Source organism: Manis pentadactyla, chromosome 6, assembly GCF_030020395.1.
Source record: "Manis pentadactyla isolate mManPen7 chromosome 6, mManPen7.hap1, whole genome shotgun sequence".
In the NCBI taxonomy this organism is placed as follows: domain Eukaryota; kingdom Metazoa; phylum Chordata; class Mammalia; order Pholidota; family Manidae; genus Manis; species Manis pentadactyla.
The window spans coordinates 33102130-33124805 of NC_080024.1; the positions used below are offsets into that span (position 1 = coordinate 33102130).

The window sequence follows — 22676 nt, forward strand, 5'->3', positions numbered from 1 at the left end:
CCCCTTACCATACTAACATGAAAAGAAAGTAGAAAAAATATAGACCACATAAGAGTACATTTCTTAAATAAGTCTAATAGGGAAACTTGTATTTTATAAAAATTTCCTTTTGAGTTTAACTTTCTAAAAATAGATGTATTCCATTAACTGAGGCCTTCTCTGAAAGCTACAGCAGTAAGACTAGAAAGTAAACATAGTCCTCAGAAATCTGCCAATACCTATTACAATGTGAAAGAGAAAAATAATTTGAACTGTTTCTTGATGTGACAATAGTTCACAAACTATACCTAACATTTATTAGGTAAATTATAACCTATTATTGGGTACAGAGTATGTGCCAGGCACTATTCTAAGAGTCTGCTTTCACTGCTACCTGCATTTTCTTCACCATTTTAACACCTCGGAAAAGACCTACGGAGAGGCCTTCTCTTTCCTTAAGAATAAGTGGGGAAACAACTTCTACTATGATGATGAAGGGATTAACACATTATCAAGTACCCAAGGATATGTACTGTATCCTTTATCCAGCTCCAGATACTAGACCTGGGAAAAGCTCCCCAGTCACATTGTAGGTACAGAGAGGGGCCAATGTCACTGTACTTGCAGATGGAACTCAGAATGTATTATTCTATACACTTGATTTTAGCCAAAAGGCAGAAAAGTGATAGGATGTATTATTCTATAAAAACAATGTCTCAAATGATTAAACATAATGAAAATATTTTCTCAGCATTAAATAACAAATATAGTATTACCCATCCATTGGATTAGTTTAATAGCATTCTATGGATTGCCCTAAGTGCAGTAAAGAGTTAACACAACCGGACTGAGTCTGCTCTCCTTAGGCCTGCCCACAAGGTTGGCCACTGGCTGGCATTTGGAATTTGGTAGACAAGAGTTTTTTACACTGATATAAAACTCGCTCTCAATGGAATCGGTGGCGCACTACACCTAGACTATTTGTGCAAACAATATGGTTTATGCTGAATACCTGCTCTTCTTCCAAGAGTCTGGAAGTTTGGAACGTGCTAGGCCAAGGGTGCCTATGTAACCAGTCACCAGTGAAAACCTTAGGTGTTCAGTCTCTAATTAGCTTCCCTGGTAGACAGAAACATGTTTTCAAATTTCATTACTGAAAAATGTTAAGCATGCCCTGTGTGACTCCACTGTGAGAGAATTCTTGGACACCTGAGCTTAGTTTCCTCCAGCCTTTACTCAATATACACCTCTGTCACTTGCAGATACTGCTTTTCATCCTTTCACTGTACTAAACCTCAGCTCTGAGTACAATTATCTGTTGAATTCTGCAAGTCCTTCTAGCAAATCACCAAATCTGAGGATGGTCTTGGCAGCTCACAACACATCTGGGAATTAGTCATTATTTCTAAGCACTCTTCCTATGTGTTCTGAGTTCAGATAACTGATTTAGATATCTGGAAAACAACCAATTCTGCAGAGATTGTATTGTTAAGTACTAAGTGAATCTAGAAAAAGTGTGACAAAGATTCATTTTGAAATATTTTCACTAACACATCAAACATATTTAAATTAAAATACTGTGAAGCTGTGACGGTAATGGGGTATGTGGGGGACCTTCATAAAAAGGGGGAGTCTAGTAACCATAATGTTGTTCAAGTAATTGTACATAAACAATATAAAAAAAAATACTGTGAAGCTTACTAAAACATTGATCATTTGAGTAAAATTTAGTATAAACTTAACTGCAATAAATGGCATAATATTTTTTTCAAATCAAATATTATTTTTCAATTCTATAAAGATTTCCCAAGACATATGAACCTAGGAAACATATTACAATGATGCTGTAATGCAGGATTTGACAAACGAGGCCTGTGGGACAAAGCCGGCCTACCACCTGTTTTGTAGGCAGGAGGTCAGCTAAGAACGGTTTTTACATTTTTAAATTGCTATATTTTAAGTGGTTATATATGCACTACATAATATCCTTGATTTTGTGTTTGATCAAAGATCAAAATACTTACTGTCTGGCCATTTAAGAAAAAGTTTACCAATCTCTGCTATACTGTATGAGAATTCTTGCTTGTTTCTTGTACATCTCCAAACTATTCTCAATAATTTTTGGGGTGGGGTAGAATTATTTATTTTTAAAATTGAAATATAGTTTATATACAATATCATTTTGGTTTCAGATGAATAATTTAGGAAATTCATCAATTTTATACATATGCGTAATTAACATCTGTCACCAAAGATTATTATAATATTATCAGGTATATTCCCTAAGCTACACTTTCATCCCTGTGACTAAATTACTTTATAACTGAAGTTTGTACCTCTTTATCCCCTTCACCTATGTCACTAGATGGCAATCATCCCGCCATGGTAATCAACCACACAGTCTGTGTGTTTATTAATCTATTTGTTTTGTTTGTTTTGATTTTCAGATTCAACAATGTAAGTGAAACCATATGGTATTCATCTTTCTCTGACTTATTTCACTTAGCATGATAACCTCTAGGTCCACCATGTTGCTGCAAATGGCAGGATCACTTTTTTATGGGAGAATAATATACCATTGCATATATGTACCATTTTTTCTTTATTCATTCATCTACTGATGGACATAAACACAGGGGTGTATATATCTTTTCAAATTGTTGATTTTGTTTTCTTCAGGTAGATTCCAAGAAGTAGAATTGCTGAGTCATATGGTATTTCTATTTTTAGTTTTTTGAGGAACTACCATTTTTCCATAGTGGCTGGACCAATTTATATTCCAACCAACAGTGCAGGAGGGATCCCTTTTCTCCACACCCTCTCCAACATTTGTTATTTATTTCTTGTCTCATTGATACTATCCATTTTGACTGGTGTGAGGTGATACCACACTGTGGTTTTGATTTGCATTTTCCTAATGATTAGTGATGTTGAGCTTCTTTTCACGTGTCTGTTGACCAACTGTGGTCTTTGGAAAAATGATTCAGATCCTTCACCCATTTTTAATCAGGTTATTTATTTTTTTGGTGTTGAGTCATATGAGTTCTCTATGTATTTTGGATATTAGCCCTTTATCAGATATACCATTTGCAAATATATTCACCCATACAGTAGGTTGCCTTTTTGTTTTGTTGATGGTTTCCTTTGCTGTGCAAGGCTTTTTAGTTTGAAATGGTCCCACTTGTTTATTTTTGCTTTTGTTTCCCTGGCCTGGAGAGAGACATATTCAGAAAAAAATTTCTATTGTTGATGTTCAAGAGTTTACTGCCTGTGTTTTCTTCTAGTTTTACAGTTTCAAGTTTCACATTCAGGTCTTTAATCCATTTTGAGTTAATTTTTGATATAGTGTAAAGAGAGTGAGCCAGTTTCATTCTTTTGCATGTACCCGTCCAGTTTTCCGAATACTATTTACTGAAGAGACTGGTATATTCTTGCCTCCTTTGTCATATAGTGATTGACCATATAAGCGTGGGTTTATTTCTAGGCTCTCTATTCTATTTCATTGGTCTATGTATCTGATCTTGTGCCAATTCCATACTGTTTTGATTACTGTGTCCTTGCAGAACAGTTTGAAATCAGGGAGCATAATATCCATAGCTTTGATATTTCTCAAGATTGCTTTAGCTATTTGGGGTCTTTTGCAGTTACATACAAATTTTAGGATTAGCAACTCCAGTTTAGTGAACTGCCATTTTGATAGGGATTGCAGTGACTCTGTGGATTATTTTGGACAGTATGGCCATTTTAACAATATTAATTCTTCCTATCCATGAGCATGGAATAGCTCTCCATATGTATTGTCTTCAGTTTCTGTCATCAATATTTTATGGTTTTCAGAATACAAGTCTTTCACCACCTTGGTTAGATTTATCCCTAGATATTTTATTCTTTTTGATGCAACTGTAAATAGGATTGATTTTTAAATATCTCTTTCTGCTAGATCACTGTTTGTATATATAAATAAAACAGCTTTCTGTACATAGATTTTGTATCCTGTGACTTTACTGAATCCATTTATTAATTCTAATAGTTTATTTAATCAGATCTTTAGGTTTTTCTATAGTATCACATCATCTGCAAACAGTGACAATTTTACTTCTTCCTTACCAACTTGGATGCATTATATTCCTTTTTCTTCTCTGACTGCTGTGTCTGACTTTTAGCACTATGGTGAATAAAAATGGTGAGTGAGCATCCTTGTCTTGTTCCTGATCTTACAGGAAAAGCTTTTAGCTTTTCATCATTGAGTATGATGTTAGCTGTGTGATTGTAATATAGAGCTTTTATTATCTTGAGATATATGCTCTCTATACCCACTTTGTTGGGTTTTTATCTTGAAAAGAGTGTTGAATTTTGTCAAATACTTTCCCAGAATCTATTGAGATGATATGCTTTTTATCTTCCTTTTTATTAATGTCATATATCACATGGATTGATTTGTGGATATTAAATCTAACTTGATCATGGTGAATGATCTTTTTGATGTATATTTAAATTCAGTTTGCTAGTATTTTGTTGAGGATTTCTGCATCTATGTTAATCAAGGATATTGGTCTGTAGTGTCCTCTGGTTTTCGTATTAGTAATGGTGGTCTCACAGCATGAATATAAAAGTCTTCTTCCTTCTTTGTTTTTTTTTCAATAGTTTGATAGGAGAAGTATTAACTCTTCTGTAAATATTTGATAAAACTCACCTGTGAAGTCATACAGTCTTGGGATTTTTTCTGGGGGAGATTTTTTTATTATTGATTTAATTTCATTACTAGTTACTGGTCTGTTCAATTTTTCTATTTCTTCCTGATTCAGTCTTGCAAGATTGTATGTTTTGAGGAATTTTTCCATTTTTTCTAAGTAGTTCAATTTGTTGGCATAGAATTGTTCATAATACTCTTATAATCATTTGTATTTCTATGGTTTCAGTTGTTAATGCTTCTCTTTCATTTCTGATTTATTTGAGTCCTCACTCTTCTTTTCTTAATGAGTCTAGCTGAAGATTTATCAATTTTGTTTATTTCTTAAAAGAACCAGCTCTTAGGGGTGGAGCCAAGACAGCGGCATGAGTAGAGCAGTGGAAATCTCCTCCCAAAACCACATATATTTATGAAAATATAACAAAGACAACTCTTCCTAGAATAGAGACCAGAGGACACAGGACAAGATCCAGACCACAACCACACCTGCGAGAACCCAGGGTCTCGCAAAGGGGGTAAGATACAAGCCCCAGCACCGAAGGACCCGAGCGCCCCTCCCCCCAGCTCCCAGCAGGAGGAGAGGAGTGGGAGCGGGGAGGGAGAGGGAACCCAGAACTACTAAACACCCAGCCCCAGCCATCCGGACCAGAGTGCAGACACAGTGCATGCGTGGGGTCCTGGATACTAGGGAAACAGGACAGCAAGACCTGTGAGCGGGTCCCTGAGGCCGGTACCCGGGGAAAAAGAAAAGCGAGTGGCTTTTTTTTTCTTTTTTTTTTCATGACTGCTTTTTGGATGTCTGAAAGGGACAGGAACCTCAAAACCGGATGGAAGCGTCCCGGGACACTTAGTCTAGAGGCAGGGAATCTGGGGATCTCTGGGCACCCTAACCCCTGGGCAGCAGGGAGCAAGGAGGCCCCTCACGGAGATAAATGGCCTCCCGGACGCTCCCCCTCCAACACGGCTCCACCATATTGGAGCAAAGGCCTGAGGCAAGCCACGCCCACAGCTACAGTGGATAAACTCCATAGCAGCCAGGCAGGAATCAGAAGCCCTGTCTGGACGCAGCTGCCCAGTACAAGCCACTAGAGGTCGCTGTTCTCCCAGGAGAGGAAGGCCACAAACCAACAAGAATAAAAGTTCTTCCAGCTGTAACTCGTGCCAGCTCTGCAAACTATCTCTATCACCATGAAAAGGCAAAGCTACAGGTGGACAAAGATCACAGAGACAACACCAGAGAAGGAGACAGACATAACCAGTCTTCCTGAAAAAGAATTCAAAATAAAAATCATAAACGTGCTGATGGAGATGCAGAGAAATATGCAAGAGCAAAGGGATGAAGACCAGAGGGAGATTACAGATGCCAGGAAGGAGATTACAGAAGTGAAACAAACTCTGGAAGGATTTATAAGTAGATTGGATAAGATGCAAGAGGCCATTGATGGAATAGAAACCAGAGAACAAGAACGCATAGAAGCAGACACAGAGAGAGATAAAAGGATCTCCAGGAATGAAACAATATTAAGAGAACTGTGTGACCACTCCAAATGGAAAAATATCCGTATTATAAGGGTACCAGAAGAAGAAGAAGAGAGAGAAAAAGGGATACAAAGTGTCTTTGAAGAAATAATTGCTGAAAACTTCCCCAAACTGGGGGAGGAAATAATTGAACAGACCACGGAAATACACAGAACTCCCAACAGAAAGGATCCAAGGAGGACAACACCAAGACACATAATAATTAAAATGGCAAAGATCAAGGACAAGGAAAGAGTTTTAAAGGCAGCTGGAGAGAAAAAGGTCACCTATAAAGGAAAATCCATCAGGATATCATCAGACTTCTCGACAGGAACCTTACAGGCCAGAAGAGAATGGCATGACATATTTAATGCAATGAAAAAGAAGGGCCTTGAAACACGGATACTGTATCCAGCATGATTATCATTTAAATATGATGGAGGGATTAAACAACTCCCAGAGAAGCAAAAGTTGAGGGAATTTGCCTCCCACAAACCACCTCTACAGGGTATTTTAGAGGGACTGTTCTAGACGGGAACACTCCTAATACTAAACATATGTCACCAGAGAAAATAAAATTACAGCAAATAAAGCAGACCAACCAAATACTAACTAAAGGCAAAAAAATAAAATCAACTACCCACTAAAAGCAGTTAAAGGAAACACGAAAGAGCACAGAATAAAACAACCAACATATAAAGAATGGAGGAGGAGGAATAAGAAGGGAGAGAAGAAAAGAATCTCCAGACAGTGTATATAACAGCTCAATAAGTGAGCTAAGTTAGGCAGTAAGATACTAAAGAGGCTAACCTTGAACCTTTGGTAACCACGAATCTAAAGCCTGTAATGGCAATAAGTACATATCTTTCAACAGTCACCCTAAATGTAAATGGACTGAATGCACCAATCAAAAGACACAGAGTCACTGAATGGATAAAAAAGCAAGACCCATCTATATGCTGCTTACAAGAAACTCACCTCAAACCCAAAGACATGTACAGACTAAAAGTCAAGGGATGGAAAAACATATTTCAGGCAAACAACAGAGAGAAGAAAGCAGCGGTTGCAGTACTAATATCAGACAAAATAGACTTCAAAACAAAGAAAGTAACAAGAGATAAAGAAGGACATTACATAATGATAAAGGGCTCAGTCCAACAAGAGGATATAACCATTCTAAATATATATGCAACCAACACAGGAGCACCAGCGTATGTGAAACAAATACTAACAGAACTAAAGAGGGAAACAGACTGCAACACATTCATTTTAGGAGACTTCAACACGCCACTCACCACAAAGGATAGATCCACCGGGCAGAAAATAACTAAGGACACGGAGGCACTGAACAACACAGTAGAACAGATGGACCTAATAGACATCTATAGAACTCCACATCCAAAAGCAACAAGATATACATGATTCTCAAGTGCAAATGGAACATTCTGCAGAATAGACCACATAGTAGCTCACAAAAAGAGCCTCAGTAAATTCCAAAAGATTGAAATCCTACCAACCAAATTTTCAGACCACAAAGGTATAAAACTAGAAATAAATTCTACAAAGAAAACAAAAAGGCTCACAAACACATGGAGGCTTAACAACATGCTCCTAAATAATCAATGGATCAATGAACAAATTAAAATAGAGATCAAGGAATATATGGGAACAAATGACAACAACAACACAAAGCCCCAACTTCTGTGGGATGCAGCGAAAGCAGTCTTAAAGCGGGAAGTATATAGCAATCCAGGCACACTTGAAGAAGGAAGAACAATCCCAAATGAATAGTCTACTATCACAATTATCAAAACTGGAAAAAGAAGAACAAATGAGGCCTAAAGTCAGCAGAAAGAGGGACATAATAAAGATCAGAGAAGTAATAAACAAAATTGAAAAGAATAAAACAACAGGAAAAATCAATGAAACCAAGAGCTGGTTCTTTGAGAAAATAAACAAAATAGATAAGCCTCTAGGCAAACTTATTAGGAGAAAAAGAGAATCAACACAAATCAACAGAATCAGAAATGAGAGTGGAAAAATCACAACAACTCCACAGAAATACAAAGAATTATAAAAGACTCCTATGAAAACCTATATGCCAACAAGCTGGAAAACCTAGAAGAAATGGACTTCCTAGAAAAATACAACCTTCCAAGACTGACCAAGGAAGAAACACAAAAGTTAAACAAACCAATTAAGAGCAAAGAAATTGAAACGGTAATAAAAAAACTACCCAAGAACAAAACTCCCGGAACGGATGGATTTATCTCGGAATTTTATCAGACACACAGAGAAGACATAATACCCATCTCCTTAAAGTTTTCCAAAAAATAGAAGAGGAGGGAATACTCCCAAACTCATTCTATGACGCCAACATCACCCTAATACCAAAACCAGGCGAAGGCCCCACCAAAAAAGAAAATTACAGACCAATATCCCTGATGAACGTACATGCAAAAATACTCAACAAAATATTAGCAAACCGAATTCAAAAATACATCAACAGGGATGGGATTAAAGATGGTGGTGTAAGAGGAGAGACAGAGGCTTCCTCCTAAAACTGGATACCATTAGAAAATTTAATTGGTGCAACTAATCCTGAGAGAGCAACAGGAAAGAGGACGGCATCAGACTGCACACACCTGGAGAAAAGAGCAGACCTCAGCGAACGGGGTAACGTACCAGAGCTGTGGCTCCGTGGGACCTGAGCCCCTCCCCCACCACAGCTAATCGACAGGAGAAAGACAAACAGAGCAGGGAGGGAGTGGAAGGTTTGGGACTGCTGAATACCTAGCTCCGGAGATCTGCTCTGGGAGCACAAACCTACATTTCATCGTGCTTTCATGAGACTCACATGACTACTGGGTTGGAAAGTTAATACAGGAAGAGTTCCTGGGGAGACTGGGATTCCAGCTGCCTGTGGAAAGCAGGGATCCATATCCGTCTGCTCTGGGACAAAAACTTATACCTGTGTGAACGGCCCACTGGCTCAGGCAGTGGAGAGAGGCACAGCAGCCAGGAGGCAGAGAACAGCTCTTTCCTACCCCCAGGCACCAGAACTGCTCCCCTGCAACCACCGACATTGCTTCAGGGGATCAACAGCTCCAGAATAGAGCTTCTGGACAATAGAGGGCACCATATACAAACATGAAATGCCAAAGGAACCTTGTCCAGAGTAAAATTGTTAATACAACTCCTGAGAAAGGCTTAAATGATAATGGACCTTGTGACTCTTCCTGAAAGGGAGTTCAAAATAAAAATCATCAACATCTTAATGGAGGTACGGAAAGACATCGAAGAACTCAGGAATGAATTCAGGTCAGAGATCCAATCATTAAAGAACACGATGGATGGTATTAAACGCAGGTTGGATACAGTGAAGGAGACAATAAATTAAATAGAAACTAGAGAAGAGGAATACAAAGAAGCTGAGGCACAGAGAGAAAAAAGGATCTCTAAAAATGAAAGAATATTGAGAGAACTGTGTGACCAATCCAAGCGGAACAATGTTCACATTATAGGGATACCAGAAGAAGAAGAAGAGAGAGAAAGGGATAGAAAGTGTCTTTGAGGAGGTAGTTGCTGAATACTTCCCCAAGCTGGAGAAGGACATAGTCTGTCAGGCCTTGGAGATCCACCGTTCCCCCTACACAAGGTACCCAAGGAAGACAACAGCAAGACTCATAGAAATTAAAATGGGAAACATTAAGGATAAGGAGAGACTGTTAAAAGCAACCAGAGGCAGAAATAAGATCACATACAAAGGAAAGCCCATCAGACTAACATCAGACTTCTCAGCAGGAACATTACAGGACAGAAGGGAGTGGCATAATGTATTAAATGCCATGAAGCAGAAGGGCCTGGAACCAAGATTACTTTACCCAGAAAGATTATCATTTAATTTGAAGGAGGGATTAAACAATTTCCACATAAACAAAACCTGAGAGAGTTTACCTCCCACAAATCATCTCTGCAGACTATTTTGGAGGGACTGCTATAGATGGAAGTGTTCCTAGGGGTAGAGAGCTGTCAACAGAGGTAGTAAAATCACGGTAGTGAGGGTGGAGCAGCTGATTGAGAGGCAGATGGAAAATTAAATTGATTATCCCCAAAGTCAATCAAGGGACAGACAAAAAGTACAGAATTTGATACCTAATATATAAAGAATGAAGGAGGAAGAAAAAGGAGGAGAAACAGAAAAGAACCTTCAGATTGTGTTTGTAACAGCATACTAAGTGAGTTAAATTAGACTCTTAGATAGTAAGGAAAGTAATCTGGAACCTTTGGTAACCATGAATCTAAAGCCTGAAATGGCAATAAGTACATACCTATCGATAATCACCCTAAATGGAAATGGACTGAATACACCAATCAAAAGACACAGAGTCACTGAATGGATAAAACACAAGACCCACCTATATGCTGCTTACAAGAGACTCACCTCAAACCCAAAGACGTGCACAGACTAAAACTCAAGGGATGGAAAAAGATATTTCATGTAAACGGTAGGGAGAAAAAAGCAGGTGTTGTAGTACTAGTATAAGACAAAATAGACTTCAAAACAAAGAAAGTAACAGGACATAAAGAAGGACATTACATAATGATAAAGGGCTCAGTCCAACAAGAGGATATAACCATGATAAGTATATATGCACCCAACACAGGAGCACCAGCATATGTGAAATAAATACTAACAGAACTAAAAGAGGAAACAGAATGCAATGCATTCATTTTAGGAGACTTCAACACACCATTCACTCCAAAGGGCAGGTCCACCAGACAGAAAATAAGTAAGGACACAGAGGCACTGAACAACACACTAGAACAGATGGACCTAATAGACATCTATAGAACTCTACATCAAAAAGCAACAGGATATACATTCTTCTCAAGTGCACATGGAACATTCTCCAGAATAGACCACATACTAGGCCACAAAAAGAGCCTCAGTAAATTCAAAAAGATTGAAATCCTACCAGCCAACTTTTCAGACCATGAAGGTATAAAACTAGAAATAAATTGTACGAAGAATGCAAAAAGGCTCACAAACACATGGAGGCTTAACAACACGCTTCTAAATAGTGAATGGATCAACAACCAAATTAAAATGGAGATCCAGCAATATATGGAAATAAATGACAACAACAACACAAAGACCCAACTTCTGTGGGACACCGTGCAAGCATTCTTAAGAGGAAAGTATATAGCTATCCACGCATATTTAAAGAAGGATGAACAAACCCAAATGAATAGTCTAATGTCACAATTATCAAAATTGGAAAAAGAAGAACAAATGAGGCCTAAAGTCAGCAGACGGAGGGACATAATAAAGATCAGAGAAGAAATAAACAAAATTGAGAAGAATAAAACAATAGAGAAAATCAATGAAACCAAGATTTGGTTCTTTGAGAAAATATACAAAATAGATAAGCCTCTAGCCAGACTTATTAAGTGAAAAAGAGAATCAACACACATCAACAGAATCAGAAATGAGAAAGGAAACATCACAATGGACTCAACAAAGAATTATTGGAGACTACTATGAAAACCTGTATGCTAAGAAGCTGGAAAGCCTACAAGAAATGGACAACTTCCTAGAAAAATACTACCTTCCAAGACTGACCAAGGAAGAAACAAAAAAATCTAAACAAACGAATTTCCAGCAAAGAAATCGAAGCAGTAATCAAAAAACTACCCAAGAAAAAAACACCCGGGCCAGATGGATTTACCTCGGAATTTTTTCAGACATACAGAGAAGATATAATGCCCATTCTCCTTAAAGTTTTCCAAAAAATAGAAGAGGAGAGAATACTTCCAAACTCATTCTATGAAGCCAACATCACCCTAATAAAAAAACCAGGCAAAGACCCCACCAAAACAGAAAATTACAGACCAATATCCCTGATGAACATAGATGCAAAAATACTCAATAAAATATTAGCAAACTGAATTCAAAAATATATCAAAAGGTTCATACACCACGACCAAGTGTGATTCATCCCAGGGATGCAAGGATGGTACAACATTAAAAAATCCATCAACATCATCCACAACATAAACAAAAAGAAGGACAAAAACCACATGATCATCTCCATAGATGCTGAAAAAGCATTCGACAAAATTCAACATCCATTCACAATAAAAACTCTCAGCAAAATGGGTATAGAGGGCAAGTGCATCAACATAATAAAGGCAATATATGATAAACCCACAGCCAACATCATACTGAACAGTGAGAAGCTGAAAGCTTTTCCACTGAGATCGGGAACGAGACAGGGATGCCCACTCTCCCCACTGTTATTCAACATAGTACTGGAGGTCCTAGCCACGGCAATCAGACAAAACAAAGAAATACAAGGAATCCAGATTGGTAAACAAGAAGTTAAACTGTCACTATTTGCTGATGACATGATATTGTACATAAAAAACCCTAAAGACTCCACTCCAAAACTACTAGAACTGATATCGGAATACAGCAACGTTGCAGGATACAAAATTAACACACAGAAATCTGTGGCTTTCCTATACACTAACAATGAACCAATAGAAAGAGAAATCGGGAAAACAACTCCATTAACAATTGCATCAAAAAGAAAAAAATACCTAGGAATAAACCTAACCAAAGAAGTGAAAGACCTATACCCTGAAAACTACAAGTCACTCTTTAGAGAAACTAAAGGGAACACTAACAAATGGAAACTCATCCCCATGCTCATGGCTAGGAAGAATTAATATCGTCAAAATGGCCTTCCTGCCCAAAGCAATATACAGATTTGATGCAATCCCTATCAAATTACCAACAACATTCTTCAATGAACTGGAACAAATAGTTCAAAAATTCATATGGAAACAGCAAAGACCCCGAATAGCCAAAGCAATCCTGAGAAAGAAGAATAATGTAGGGGGGATCTCACTCCCCAACTTCAAGCTCTACTACAAAGCCATAGTAATCAAGACAATTTGGTACTGGCACAAGAACAGAGCCACAGACCAGTGGAACACATTAGAGACTCCAGACATTAACCCAAACATATATGGTCAATTAATATTTGATAAAGGAGCCATGGACATACAATGGATGGAGCTAGAGGGTATTATGCTCAGTGAAATAAGCCAAGCAGAGAAAGAGAAATACCAAATGATTTCACTCATCTGTGGAGTGTAAGAACAAAGGAAAAACTGAAGGAACAAAAACTGAAGGAGCAGCAGAATCACAGAACCCAACAATAGACTAACAGGTACCAAAGGGAAAGGGACTGGGGAGGATGGGTGGGTAGGGAGGGATAAGGGGGGGGAGAAAAAGGGGGGTATTAAGATTAGCATCCATAGGGGGGTGGGAGAAAGGGGAGGGCTGTACAACACAGAGAAGACAAGTAGTGATTCTACAACATTTTGCTATGCTGATGGACAGTGACTGTAAAGGGGTATATAGCGGGGACCTGGTATAGGGGTGAGCCTAGTAAACAAAGTATTCATCATGTAAGTGTAGATTAATGATAAAAAAAAAAAATCAGTTCCTGTGTGGTGACCTCCAATGAGTTCTACACAATGATATAAAGGGCATATAAAAGTGTAGGCAAAGGGTCTGTTTGTGTTTATACAGAGGATCAAAGCCTAATTTGGCTACCCCGAAAATGAACTAAGATACGATATGAAAAAGAACTTCCAACATCAGCACTCTCTGGAAGACTCATGCCAGAAGATGATCATCAAAAAAACCCCAACAAAGATCCACGCACTGCTACAGGTGTAGATGCACTCATCCCATCAATTCCTGGACTTGCCATGGGAATGAAGAAGGAGATATCTAAGCTGGCCTGTGCATACAGTAAAACAACAAATTTGACTGGATCTATACTGTTGGAACTCAAACAAGAATTAGGGGAAGTACAAATTGTAGCACTCCAAAATCTTACAACTACAGACTATTTACTTTAAAAGAACATATGGGATGTGAACAGTCCCCAGGAATGGGTTATTTTAATTTATCTGAATTCTCTCAGACTGTTCAAGTTCAGTTGGACAATATCCACCATATCATAGATAAGTTTTCACAAATGCCTAAGGTGCCTAACTGGTTTTCTTGGTTTCACTAGAGATGGCTGGTAATTACAGGTATGCTTTGGTTACGTACCTGTACTCCTATTATGTTAATGTGTGTGCACAATTTAATTAGTAGTTTAAAACCTATACATGCTGAAGTTACTCTACAAGAAGATATGTCAAAGAAATAATCAATCTTCCCATGCTTTCTTCCGCCTGCTACTTCTATAGCTTTTCTTCTTCCTTCCAAATTACAACTCTTAAATAGAATTCGTGCCACATATCGAATTTACCGAGTATCATGATTCTTCCAAGTGGTAAAGATACCTCAAGACAAATGCTGGGCATAGAAGCCACAGAGCATAAATATGCAAAGAAGTAAAAAGCTAACCTTTTCAAACAATAAGGCTTCTCTCTCTCTTATCAACTTAACATTTCCCTGTATGGCCCCAGAAGATGACTGGTTAGCCAGAGACGGGTAAGATTCCTCAAGGGAGGAACAACCTAAGACAGGCACAGTCGCAGGGGGGCCATCAGGTGAAAAAATGGGGATCAACAGAGGTGAGGCTTAGAACCCCCCCCCCCCGTTCTGAGAGAAATCTTCTGCATACATGGATGTTTTATTGCCCTTGTCTAGCTTGGATTAACACATAGTCTACAGGCACACACCTGATCATCTACATTTGCTCTCTTACAACACTAAACTATGTTTTCTACCTTTATCTCGTATCTACCTACCACTTCAGCATTTTATTAAAAATAATAATAATAAAGAGAGAAATGTGGTATCCACATATAAATCAAGTATAAAAATCAAATGAATATTCATATTTGAACTGACTGTTTATAGTTCATAATGCATGAGCAAAACCGAAAGCTTCTGTGATGACTGCCCTTGTAATGTTCACTATGTAACTTATTCATTATGTAAGAATTTGTTCTCCAGGTAAGAACTTGTTCGTTATGCTTCAGAAGATTGGAGACTGACGAAAATTAGGCTTGGGGTGGATTAATGATTGTGCCTTGAGCATTGACCCCCCTATACAGAATTTTATTGTTGTTAACAACCATTTGATCAATAAATATGAGAGATGCCCTCACAAAAAACAAAACAAAAAGATACATATATATATATATATATATACACACACTTCCAATTGTAAAATAAATAAGTAACCGGGATGTAATGTATAGCATAAGGAATACAGTCAAAATATTGTAACAACTTGGTATGGTGATAGCTGGTACCTAGAATTATCATGTATATAAATGTTGAATCACTGTGTTGTACACCTGAAACTAATGTAATACTGTGTGTCAACTACCCTTCAATAAAAAATAATTATCCAGAAAAAAAAAAAAAAAGAACAAAGGAAAAACTGAAGGAACAAAAGAGCAGCAGAATCACAGAACCCAACAATGGACTAATAGGTACCAAAGGGAAAGGGACTGGGGAGGATGGGTGGGTAGGGAGGCATAAGGGGGGGAGAAGAAAGGGGGTATTATGATTAGCATGCATAATGGGGGGGTGGGAGAAAGGGGAGGGTTGTACAACACAGAGAAGACAAGTAGTGATTATACAACATTTTGCAAGGCTGATGGACAGTGACTGTAAGGGGGTTTGTGGGGGGACCTGGTATAGGGGAGAGCCTAGCAAACATAATGTTCTTCATGTAATTGTTGATTAATGATAAAAAAAAAAAAAGCAAAGGGGGAATACTCCCTGATAAGATAAAACTAACTGCAAATCACCGATTAATGCATGCTTTAAATATCCTTAATTTTGATCATTTAAAGGGTGTCAGATTATCAGCTATGGAAGTACATTTTTCTGATAATATTCCTTTCTCTTAGAAAAAGAAGTTCCTGTGTGGTGATCTCCAATAAGTTCTTCACAATGGTATAAAGGGCATATCAAAATGTCGGCAAAGGGTTTGTTTGTGTTTATACAGAGGATCAAAGCCTAATTTGGCTACCCAGAAAACGAATTAAGATACGATATGAAGAACTTCCAACATCAACATCCTCTGGAAGAGTCATTCCAGAAGATGATCATCGAAAAACTTCAACAAAGATCCTGGTGCTGTTGCAGTTATAGCTGCATTCATCCCACCGGTTCCTGGACTTGCCATTGGAATGAAGAAGGAGGTATCTAATCTGGCCTATGCATACAGTAAAACAACAAATTTGACTGGATCTATACTGTCAGAACTCAACCAAGAATTAGGAGAAGTGCAAGTTGCAGCGCTCCAAAATCTTGAGACTATAGACTATCTACTGTTAAAAGAACATATGGGATGTGAACAGTTCCCAGGAATGTGTTGTTTTAATTTGTCTGATTTTTCTCAAAATATTCAAATTCAGTTAGACAATATCCATCATATCATTAATAAGTTTTCACAAATGCCTAGGGTGCCTAACTGGTTTTCTTGGTTTCACTGGATATGGCTGGTAATTTTAGGTCTGCTTTGGTTATGTAGCTGTATTCCTATTACGTTAATGTGTGCACGCAATTTGATTAATAATTTAAAACCTATACACGCTTATCTTACACTACAAGAAGATATGTCAAAGAAATAATCAATCTTCCCATGTTTTCTTCCGTCTGCTACTTCTATAGCTTCTCTTCTTCCTTCATAATTACAACCCCTAAGTAGAATTCGTGCCTCATATCGAAATTACCGAATATCATAATACTTCCAGGTGGTAAAAATACCTCAAGACAAATGCTGGGCATAGAAGCTGCAGGGCATAAATCTGCAAAAAAGTAAAAAGCTAACCTTTTCAAACAATAAGGCTTCTCTCTAACTTACCAACTTTACATTTCCCTGTATGACCCCGGAAGATGACTGGTTAGCCAGAGACGGGTAAGATTCCTCAAGGGAGGAACAACTTAAGATAGGCACAGTCGCAGGTGGGCCATCAGGTGAGAAACTGGGGATGAACAGAGGTGAGGCTTAGAACCTCACCCCCGCTGTTTTGAGAGAAATCTTCTGCATCCGTGGATGTTTTGTTGCCCTTGTCTAGCTTGGATTAATATTTAGTGTATAGGCACACACCTGATCATCTACATTTGCCCTCTTACAGCAATAAACTATGTTTCCTACCTTTATATTGCATCTATCTACCACTTCAGCATTTTATTAAAAATAATAATAATAATAATAAAAACAATAAGTGAGAAATGTGTTATTCACATATAAATCAAGTATATAAATCAAACGAATAATCATAATTGACCTGATTGTTTATAGTTCATGATGCGTGATCAAAACCGAAAGTTTCTGTGATTTGACTGCCCTTGCACTGTACACCATGTAAGAAGTTATTCACTATGTAAGAACTTGTTCACCATGTAAGAACTTGTTCGTTATGCTTCAGAAGATTGGAGACTGTTGAGAATTAGGCTTGGGGTTGATTAGTGATTGTGCATTGAGTCCCCTATACAGAATTTTATTGTTGTTAACAACCATATGGTCAATAAATATGAGAGATGCCCTCTCAAAAAAAAAAAAAAAAAAAAAGAACCAGCTCTTAGTTTCACTGATCTTTTATGTAGTTTTTTAGTCTCTATTTCACTCATTTCCACTTTGATCTTTGTTATTTCCTTTCATCTACTACTTTGGGCTTTATTGTTCTTTTTCTAGTTGCTTTAGGTGTCAGGTTAGATTGTTTATTTGAGATGTTTTTTGCATCTTGAGCGAGGCCTGTATTATTATAAACTTCCGTCTTAGGATTGTTTTACATGCACCCCAAAGATTTTGAACTACTGTATTTCTACATTCATTATTATTTCTTGATTTCTTCTTTGATTTCTTTAATGAGCCATTGGTTGTTTAGTAGCATGCTGTTTAACCTCCATGTGTTTGCGCTTTGTCCATTTTTTTCTTGTAATCAATTTCCAGCTTTATACATTGTAGTATGAAAAGATGCTTGATATCTTAAATTTATTAATATGTGCTTTGTGGCCTCACATGTGATCTATTCTGGAGACTGTTCCATGTGCATTTGAAAAGAGTGTATCAGCTAGTTTTGGATGTAATGTTTTGTATATACCTATTAATTCCACTTAGCCTTATGTATTATTCAAATCCAGTTTCCTTATTGATTTTCTGTCTGGAAGATCTATTCATTGAAGTGGGGGGTATTAAAGTCTCTCATTATTATTGCATTCCTGTCAATCTCTCCCTTTATGTCTGTTGATGTTTCCTTTATATATTCAGGTGCTCTTCTGCTGGGTGCATAGATATTTACAGTTGTTATATCTTCTTGCTGGTCTGTTCCCTTAGTTTTTATAAAATGCCCTTCTTTGTCTCATTACTTTTATGTGATCTTTCTATCCCTTGTTGAACACAAGGTGCTCACCTGGGCCTCAGTTCTTCCTCAAGATGAACTTCTATGTGTGTAGGTGTAGATTTAGTCTGAAGGTGGGAGGAGGTGGGTTCAAGCTCTCTCTACACTGCCATTATCCCATGCTATTACTATTTCTTGCCTCTTTTCTTAATAATTTTATTATCATTTTTACTTTTTGCCAAAAGAGTTAATATTGTCTGTCCTTTCCAAATTCATAGGTCTGAATGCATTTCATATTTACATTCTGAACTATTAAAAGTAATTCAGTATGTACATTTAAACATTAAACTTTGAAGAAACTCAATTACAGCATTATCTATCTTGTTTTATGTGACTATTTCTTCTGGTATTAGCAATTAGCAATCAAACTCAGTGGGTCATATTTTATACCAACAAACATTAATTAAGAATTTTTTAGACACCCTTTACATATCATCTCAGCTGTCACAAGAAGCAATTTAAATCAAACTATATATTCTTCCTTGTCAGGAAAATGTGAAGTAGAAGAAAGCAAGCCAGGTAAAAAGTTCAAGTACCACTCAGCAGCAAACAAAAGATTTCAATAAGATTGTTTTAAAAATCCAAGAATGTTATTATTGCAGTATCACTTACTATTTGGGATATGATAATTCACTCCCTCCATTAAAGAATAAAAGAAACATTGAGGTGTTTCAGTTGTAATTGCTTTACAGAGAAAAATTTTTGATATTACCAAAGTGGATATTACCTCTATAAAAAATGACTTGAGTTCAGGGAGGTGCTGAAAGAGGTTTAGGGTTGAAGTATCTGTTTTGGTCTGCTTCTGTACTGCTTCTTCTGCTGATAATCTAGGAGGATGTGGTTCCTTCAAAACAATTTTAAGGAAAAAGAATTCCACAATTATATTAAAACATTTCTCACTGTATTCCTTCATACATACTGGGCTCTAGTTACAAGGGATTACATACCATGCACTGTTGACAACACCAGGCACTTGCTCACACTATTCCCTCAGCAGAGTTACTACCCAATTCATTTCTAGAGAAACTCTATTTCTACTTTAAAGCTTTTATTACTGATGTTGTTCCTGAATTTCTAAGCCAGAGTTAATTATTCTCTTTTATTATTTTCTTCAGCATCTTATTTTAGTATTTTATTTAGTACTTATTTGTGTTGGATTATATATAGTTGTTCATGGTCTATCTTCTACAACTGGCAGTAGGTATCTTAAAGTTGGAAAACAAGTCTTAATCATGTTTGAATTTTCAACACCTAGTACATTATTTAAATATGACAGATGGTTAATAAATGGCAAAATTAAATGCAATATTCAAAAGTCAAAATTTCTAATATGGATGAATCTTTAATTTCAAAAATGAGATCAAAATGTCAATACTATCAATCAGAATCAAATTATGGGAATTGCTGCATTTCTTTTCAAATGAACTGAATTATTCTTTAACTTTAATGTCAGAGATACAGAATAATGTTATTTTTATAAATAAAAAGATAATGATGAATCAAATTAACATTCCAAAGGCACAGTTAAAATATAGAATAGAATTATAAGAATAGGATTCTTCTAACTCCACCACAAAAGATTAGATTTTAGGAAATAGATGTGAGCTGTCACATACTTAAATATTTAGGTCAATTATCCATGTATTACTCACTTTATTTTTTATGGTGATGAAAACTAATTAGCACTACTCCTGTTAAAAAAAAAAAAGTAAACCTGGTAAAAAAATTTTACAGAATTTATTTCAAAGCCCAATGAAGTTACTTTATTCTGTTACTTTTGCTTTCTGAATCTATCAGCAGTTAAGGGATAGATTATATGTATCAGCATTGGTTTAAAATATGACTGTTCTATGAAAACTAATGCTGGAGGCTTCAAATAAACTGTTCCTAAGGGTTGTAAAGCTTAGTCCCATAACTGAAATAACATAAGTACATCTATAAACCAGAGTTTCAATACACTGTTGCTGTAATAGCTGTGGAGATTTCAATTCAACAATTATTTACTGCATATATAATATATGTAAGAAAGATACAAAGATGATTATGAGGAGGTTGCCGCCTTTAACATCTTTATAATAAAGTGAGGAGATGGATAAATACTGCATATATAATATATGTAAGAAAGATACAAAGATGATTATGAGAAGGTTGCCACCTTTAACATATTTATAATAAAGTGAGGAGATGGATAAATACACAACCAAAGAAAAAAGTACCAAAATTAGGATATAAGTAACAGTCCATATAGTTTAAATGGGCTTTTAATAGCTATTGATTCAGAGGAAACATGGCATGGCAGAAGGCTTTGGAGTTAGATAGTCATGCATCCAAATCCTGCCCAGTCACATTCTAGTTACATAAACTTGGGAAAAGTATTTGATTTCTGTAAGGTTTGTAGGCTAGGTATTAATTTCTATTAGGCTTGGCTTCATCATGTGAAAAATGAGGATAAGTGGAAATTTACTGTAAATCACCTAGCACAATGCCAGCATAAGAAAATATTGACTTAATAAATGGTATATTATTGTATATTACTCATTTTTGAATTGATAGACTAATAAAATCAAGATATCTTTGAAAACTAATACTGGATTAACTTCTAAAATACAAAACTATGCAATGAGGAAAACAATAATTTAACTTCAGATACTGTTATGGGGAAAGAAATACAGTAATATTTATAATTTGATTCTATGTTTATATATTCTATAGTTTGATTTTTAGGACTGGGTTTGAGCTCTGCATGGTAATTACCATTTTGGGGCTGGTGTCAGCTACTAGAAGTCATATATGGAGCAAGTCCTATTTTAAGGGCAGTTTTAATGGCACAATCTAACTGGTAACAGTTAGAAAGCATCCATTTAAATAAGGGAGGGAGTAATAACTCACCTGACAGAGGGCCTTCAACTCACATTTTCCTTTCTCAGAAATAAAAAAATAGTATGACTGGTTTGTTTGCTTGCTTTTTACTGAAGTATAGTTGACACACAATATTATATTGGTTTCAGGAGTGTAACAGTGATTCAATAATTATATGCATTAGAAATGATTGGCTTTCTGAGTAAATATCAATCCTCTGTGACTTAAAAGTAATTAACTGTATATGTGGATCTTGACTGCAGTATTTTGTTATTCCAAAATAGGAACAATCATTTAAACCTGTATTTTTTATGTGGCAATATAACTGTTCCCAAATTCTAGCTAATTCTAAAATAAGGTTTTTAATAATTAAAATCCTTGAAAATACTGGTCACACTATTTCTTAGCAATTAAATTCTAGACTGCTTATGTAATCAATAACCTTTACGATTTACCTTTAACAGTTGACAAGGAGTTTGCCCAAAATTATTAATCATCCCTTCTAAGGCTTTTCTTTCCTTCTCATCTGTTAAGGCATCCAGATCCACAGCTCCTAAAACCAGGAGAAGAAGTCAGTTCTCTATAGAGTGAAAACAAATCAGCAAGCCACATAACTAAGACTGATCAGATATTTTCAACAAAACATTATTCCATTATTCAATTAATAAAAACACTGTAAAAGAGGTCATTTTTAAAAACACAGTAAAGTTTCAAACATTAAACATGTATAAACAAAAATTCTATCCACTATTTAGAACTAAAATATTTTAACAAAAGTTAACTGTTAGTCTATAAAAATTTCTCTTAGAAAAATACAAACTGTACTCATAGTGCACCGAATTGTTTTCTTAATGATAGTCAGGCAGAAACAAGTGTAATAACCAAAAAATAATAATGTTATAAGTTACTGCTTATTTAACAATTGTTGGGGAAGGTGACATTCTGGTTAATTGACTATATCCATCCATACTTAATATGGACTGTTGTGTGGCTATTAATTGTCTAAACTAGGTAAGTTGGATTTCAAAGTCTATGTTCCTAGCCATTATGCTATGCTACCCCCCACAAAAAACTATTATCAAATGAATATGGTAAGGTAAAAACACACATCTCTACCAAAACTCATGTGGCCTCTGCTTAAATTTACATAATTTCACATCATTCAGTCTTTAGAACTGCTAGCTCTAAACAATTAGAAAAGAAACTACCTCTAAGTTTTTCAAAGCCTTCA

General features: G+C 36.4%; 1 protein-coding gene across 8 annotated transcripts in view; it reads right to left on the bottom strand.

Moving 5' to 3' along the window:
• Positions 1 to 22676, bottom strand: part of NBEAL1 (neurobeachin like 1) — a 240173-nt gene that overhangs the window by 25439 nt on the left and 192058 nt on the right. For all 8 annotated transcript variants that reach the window (XM_057503678.1, XM_057503677.1, XM_057503676.1 and 5 more), the window contains 2 exons: positions 21901 to 21998; positions 19314 to 19430 (listed from right to left, as the gene is read on the bottom strand). In XM_057503678.1, coding sequence (XP_057359661.1) covers positions 19314 to 19430; positions 21901 to 21998 — 215 coding nt within the window. The remainder of the gene's footprint in view (positions 1 to 19313; positions 19431 to 21900; positions 21999 to 22676) is intronic.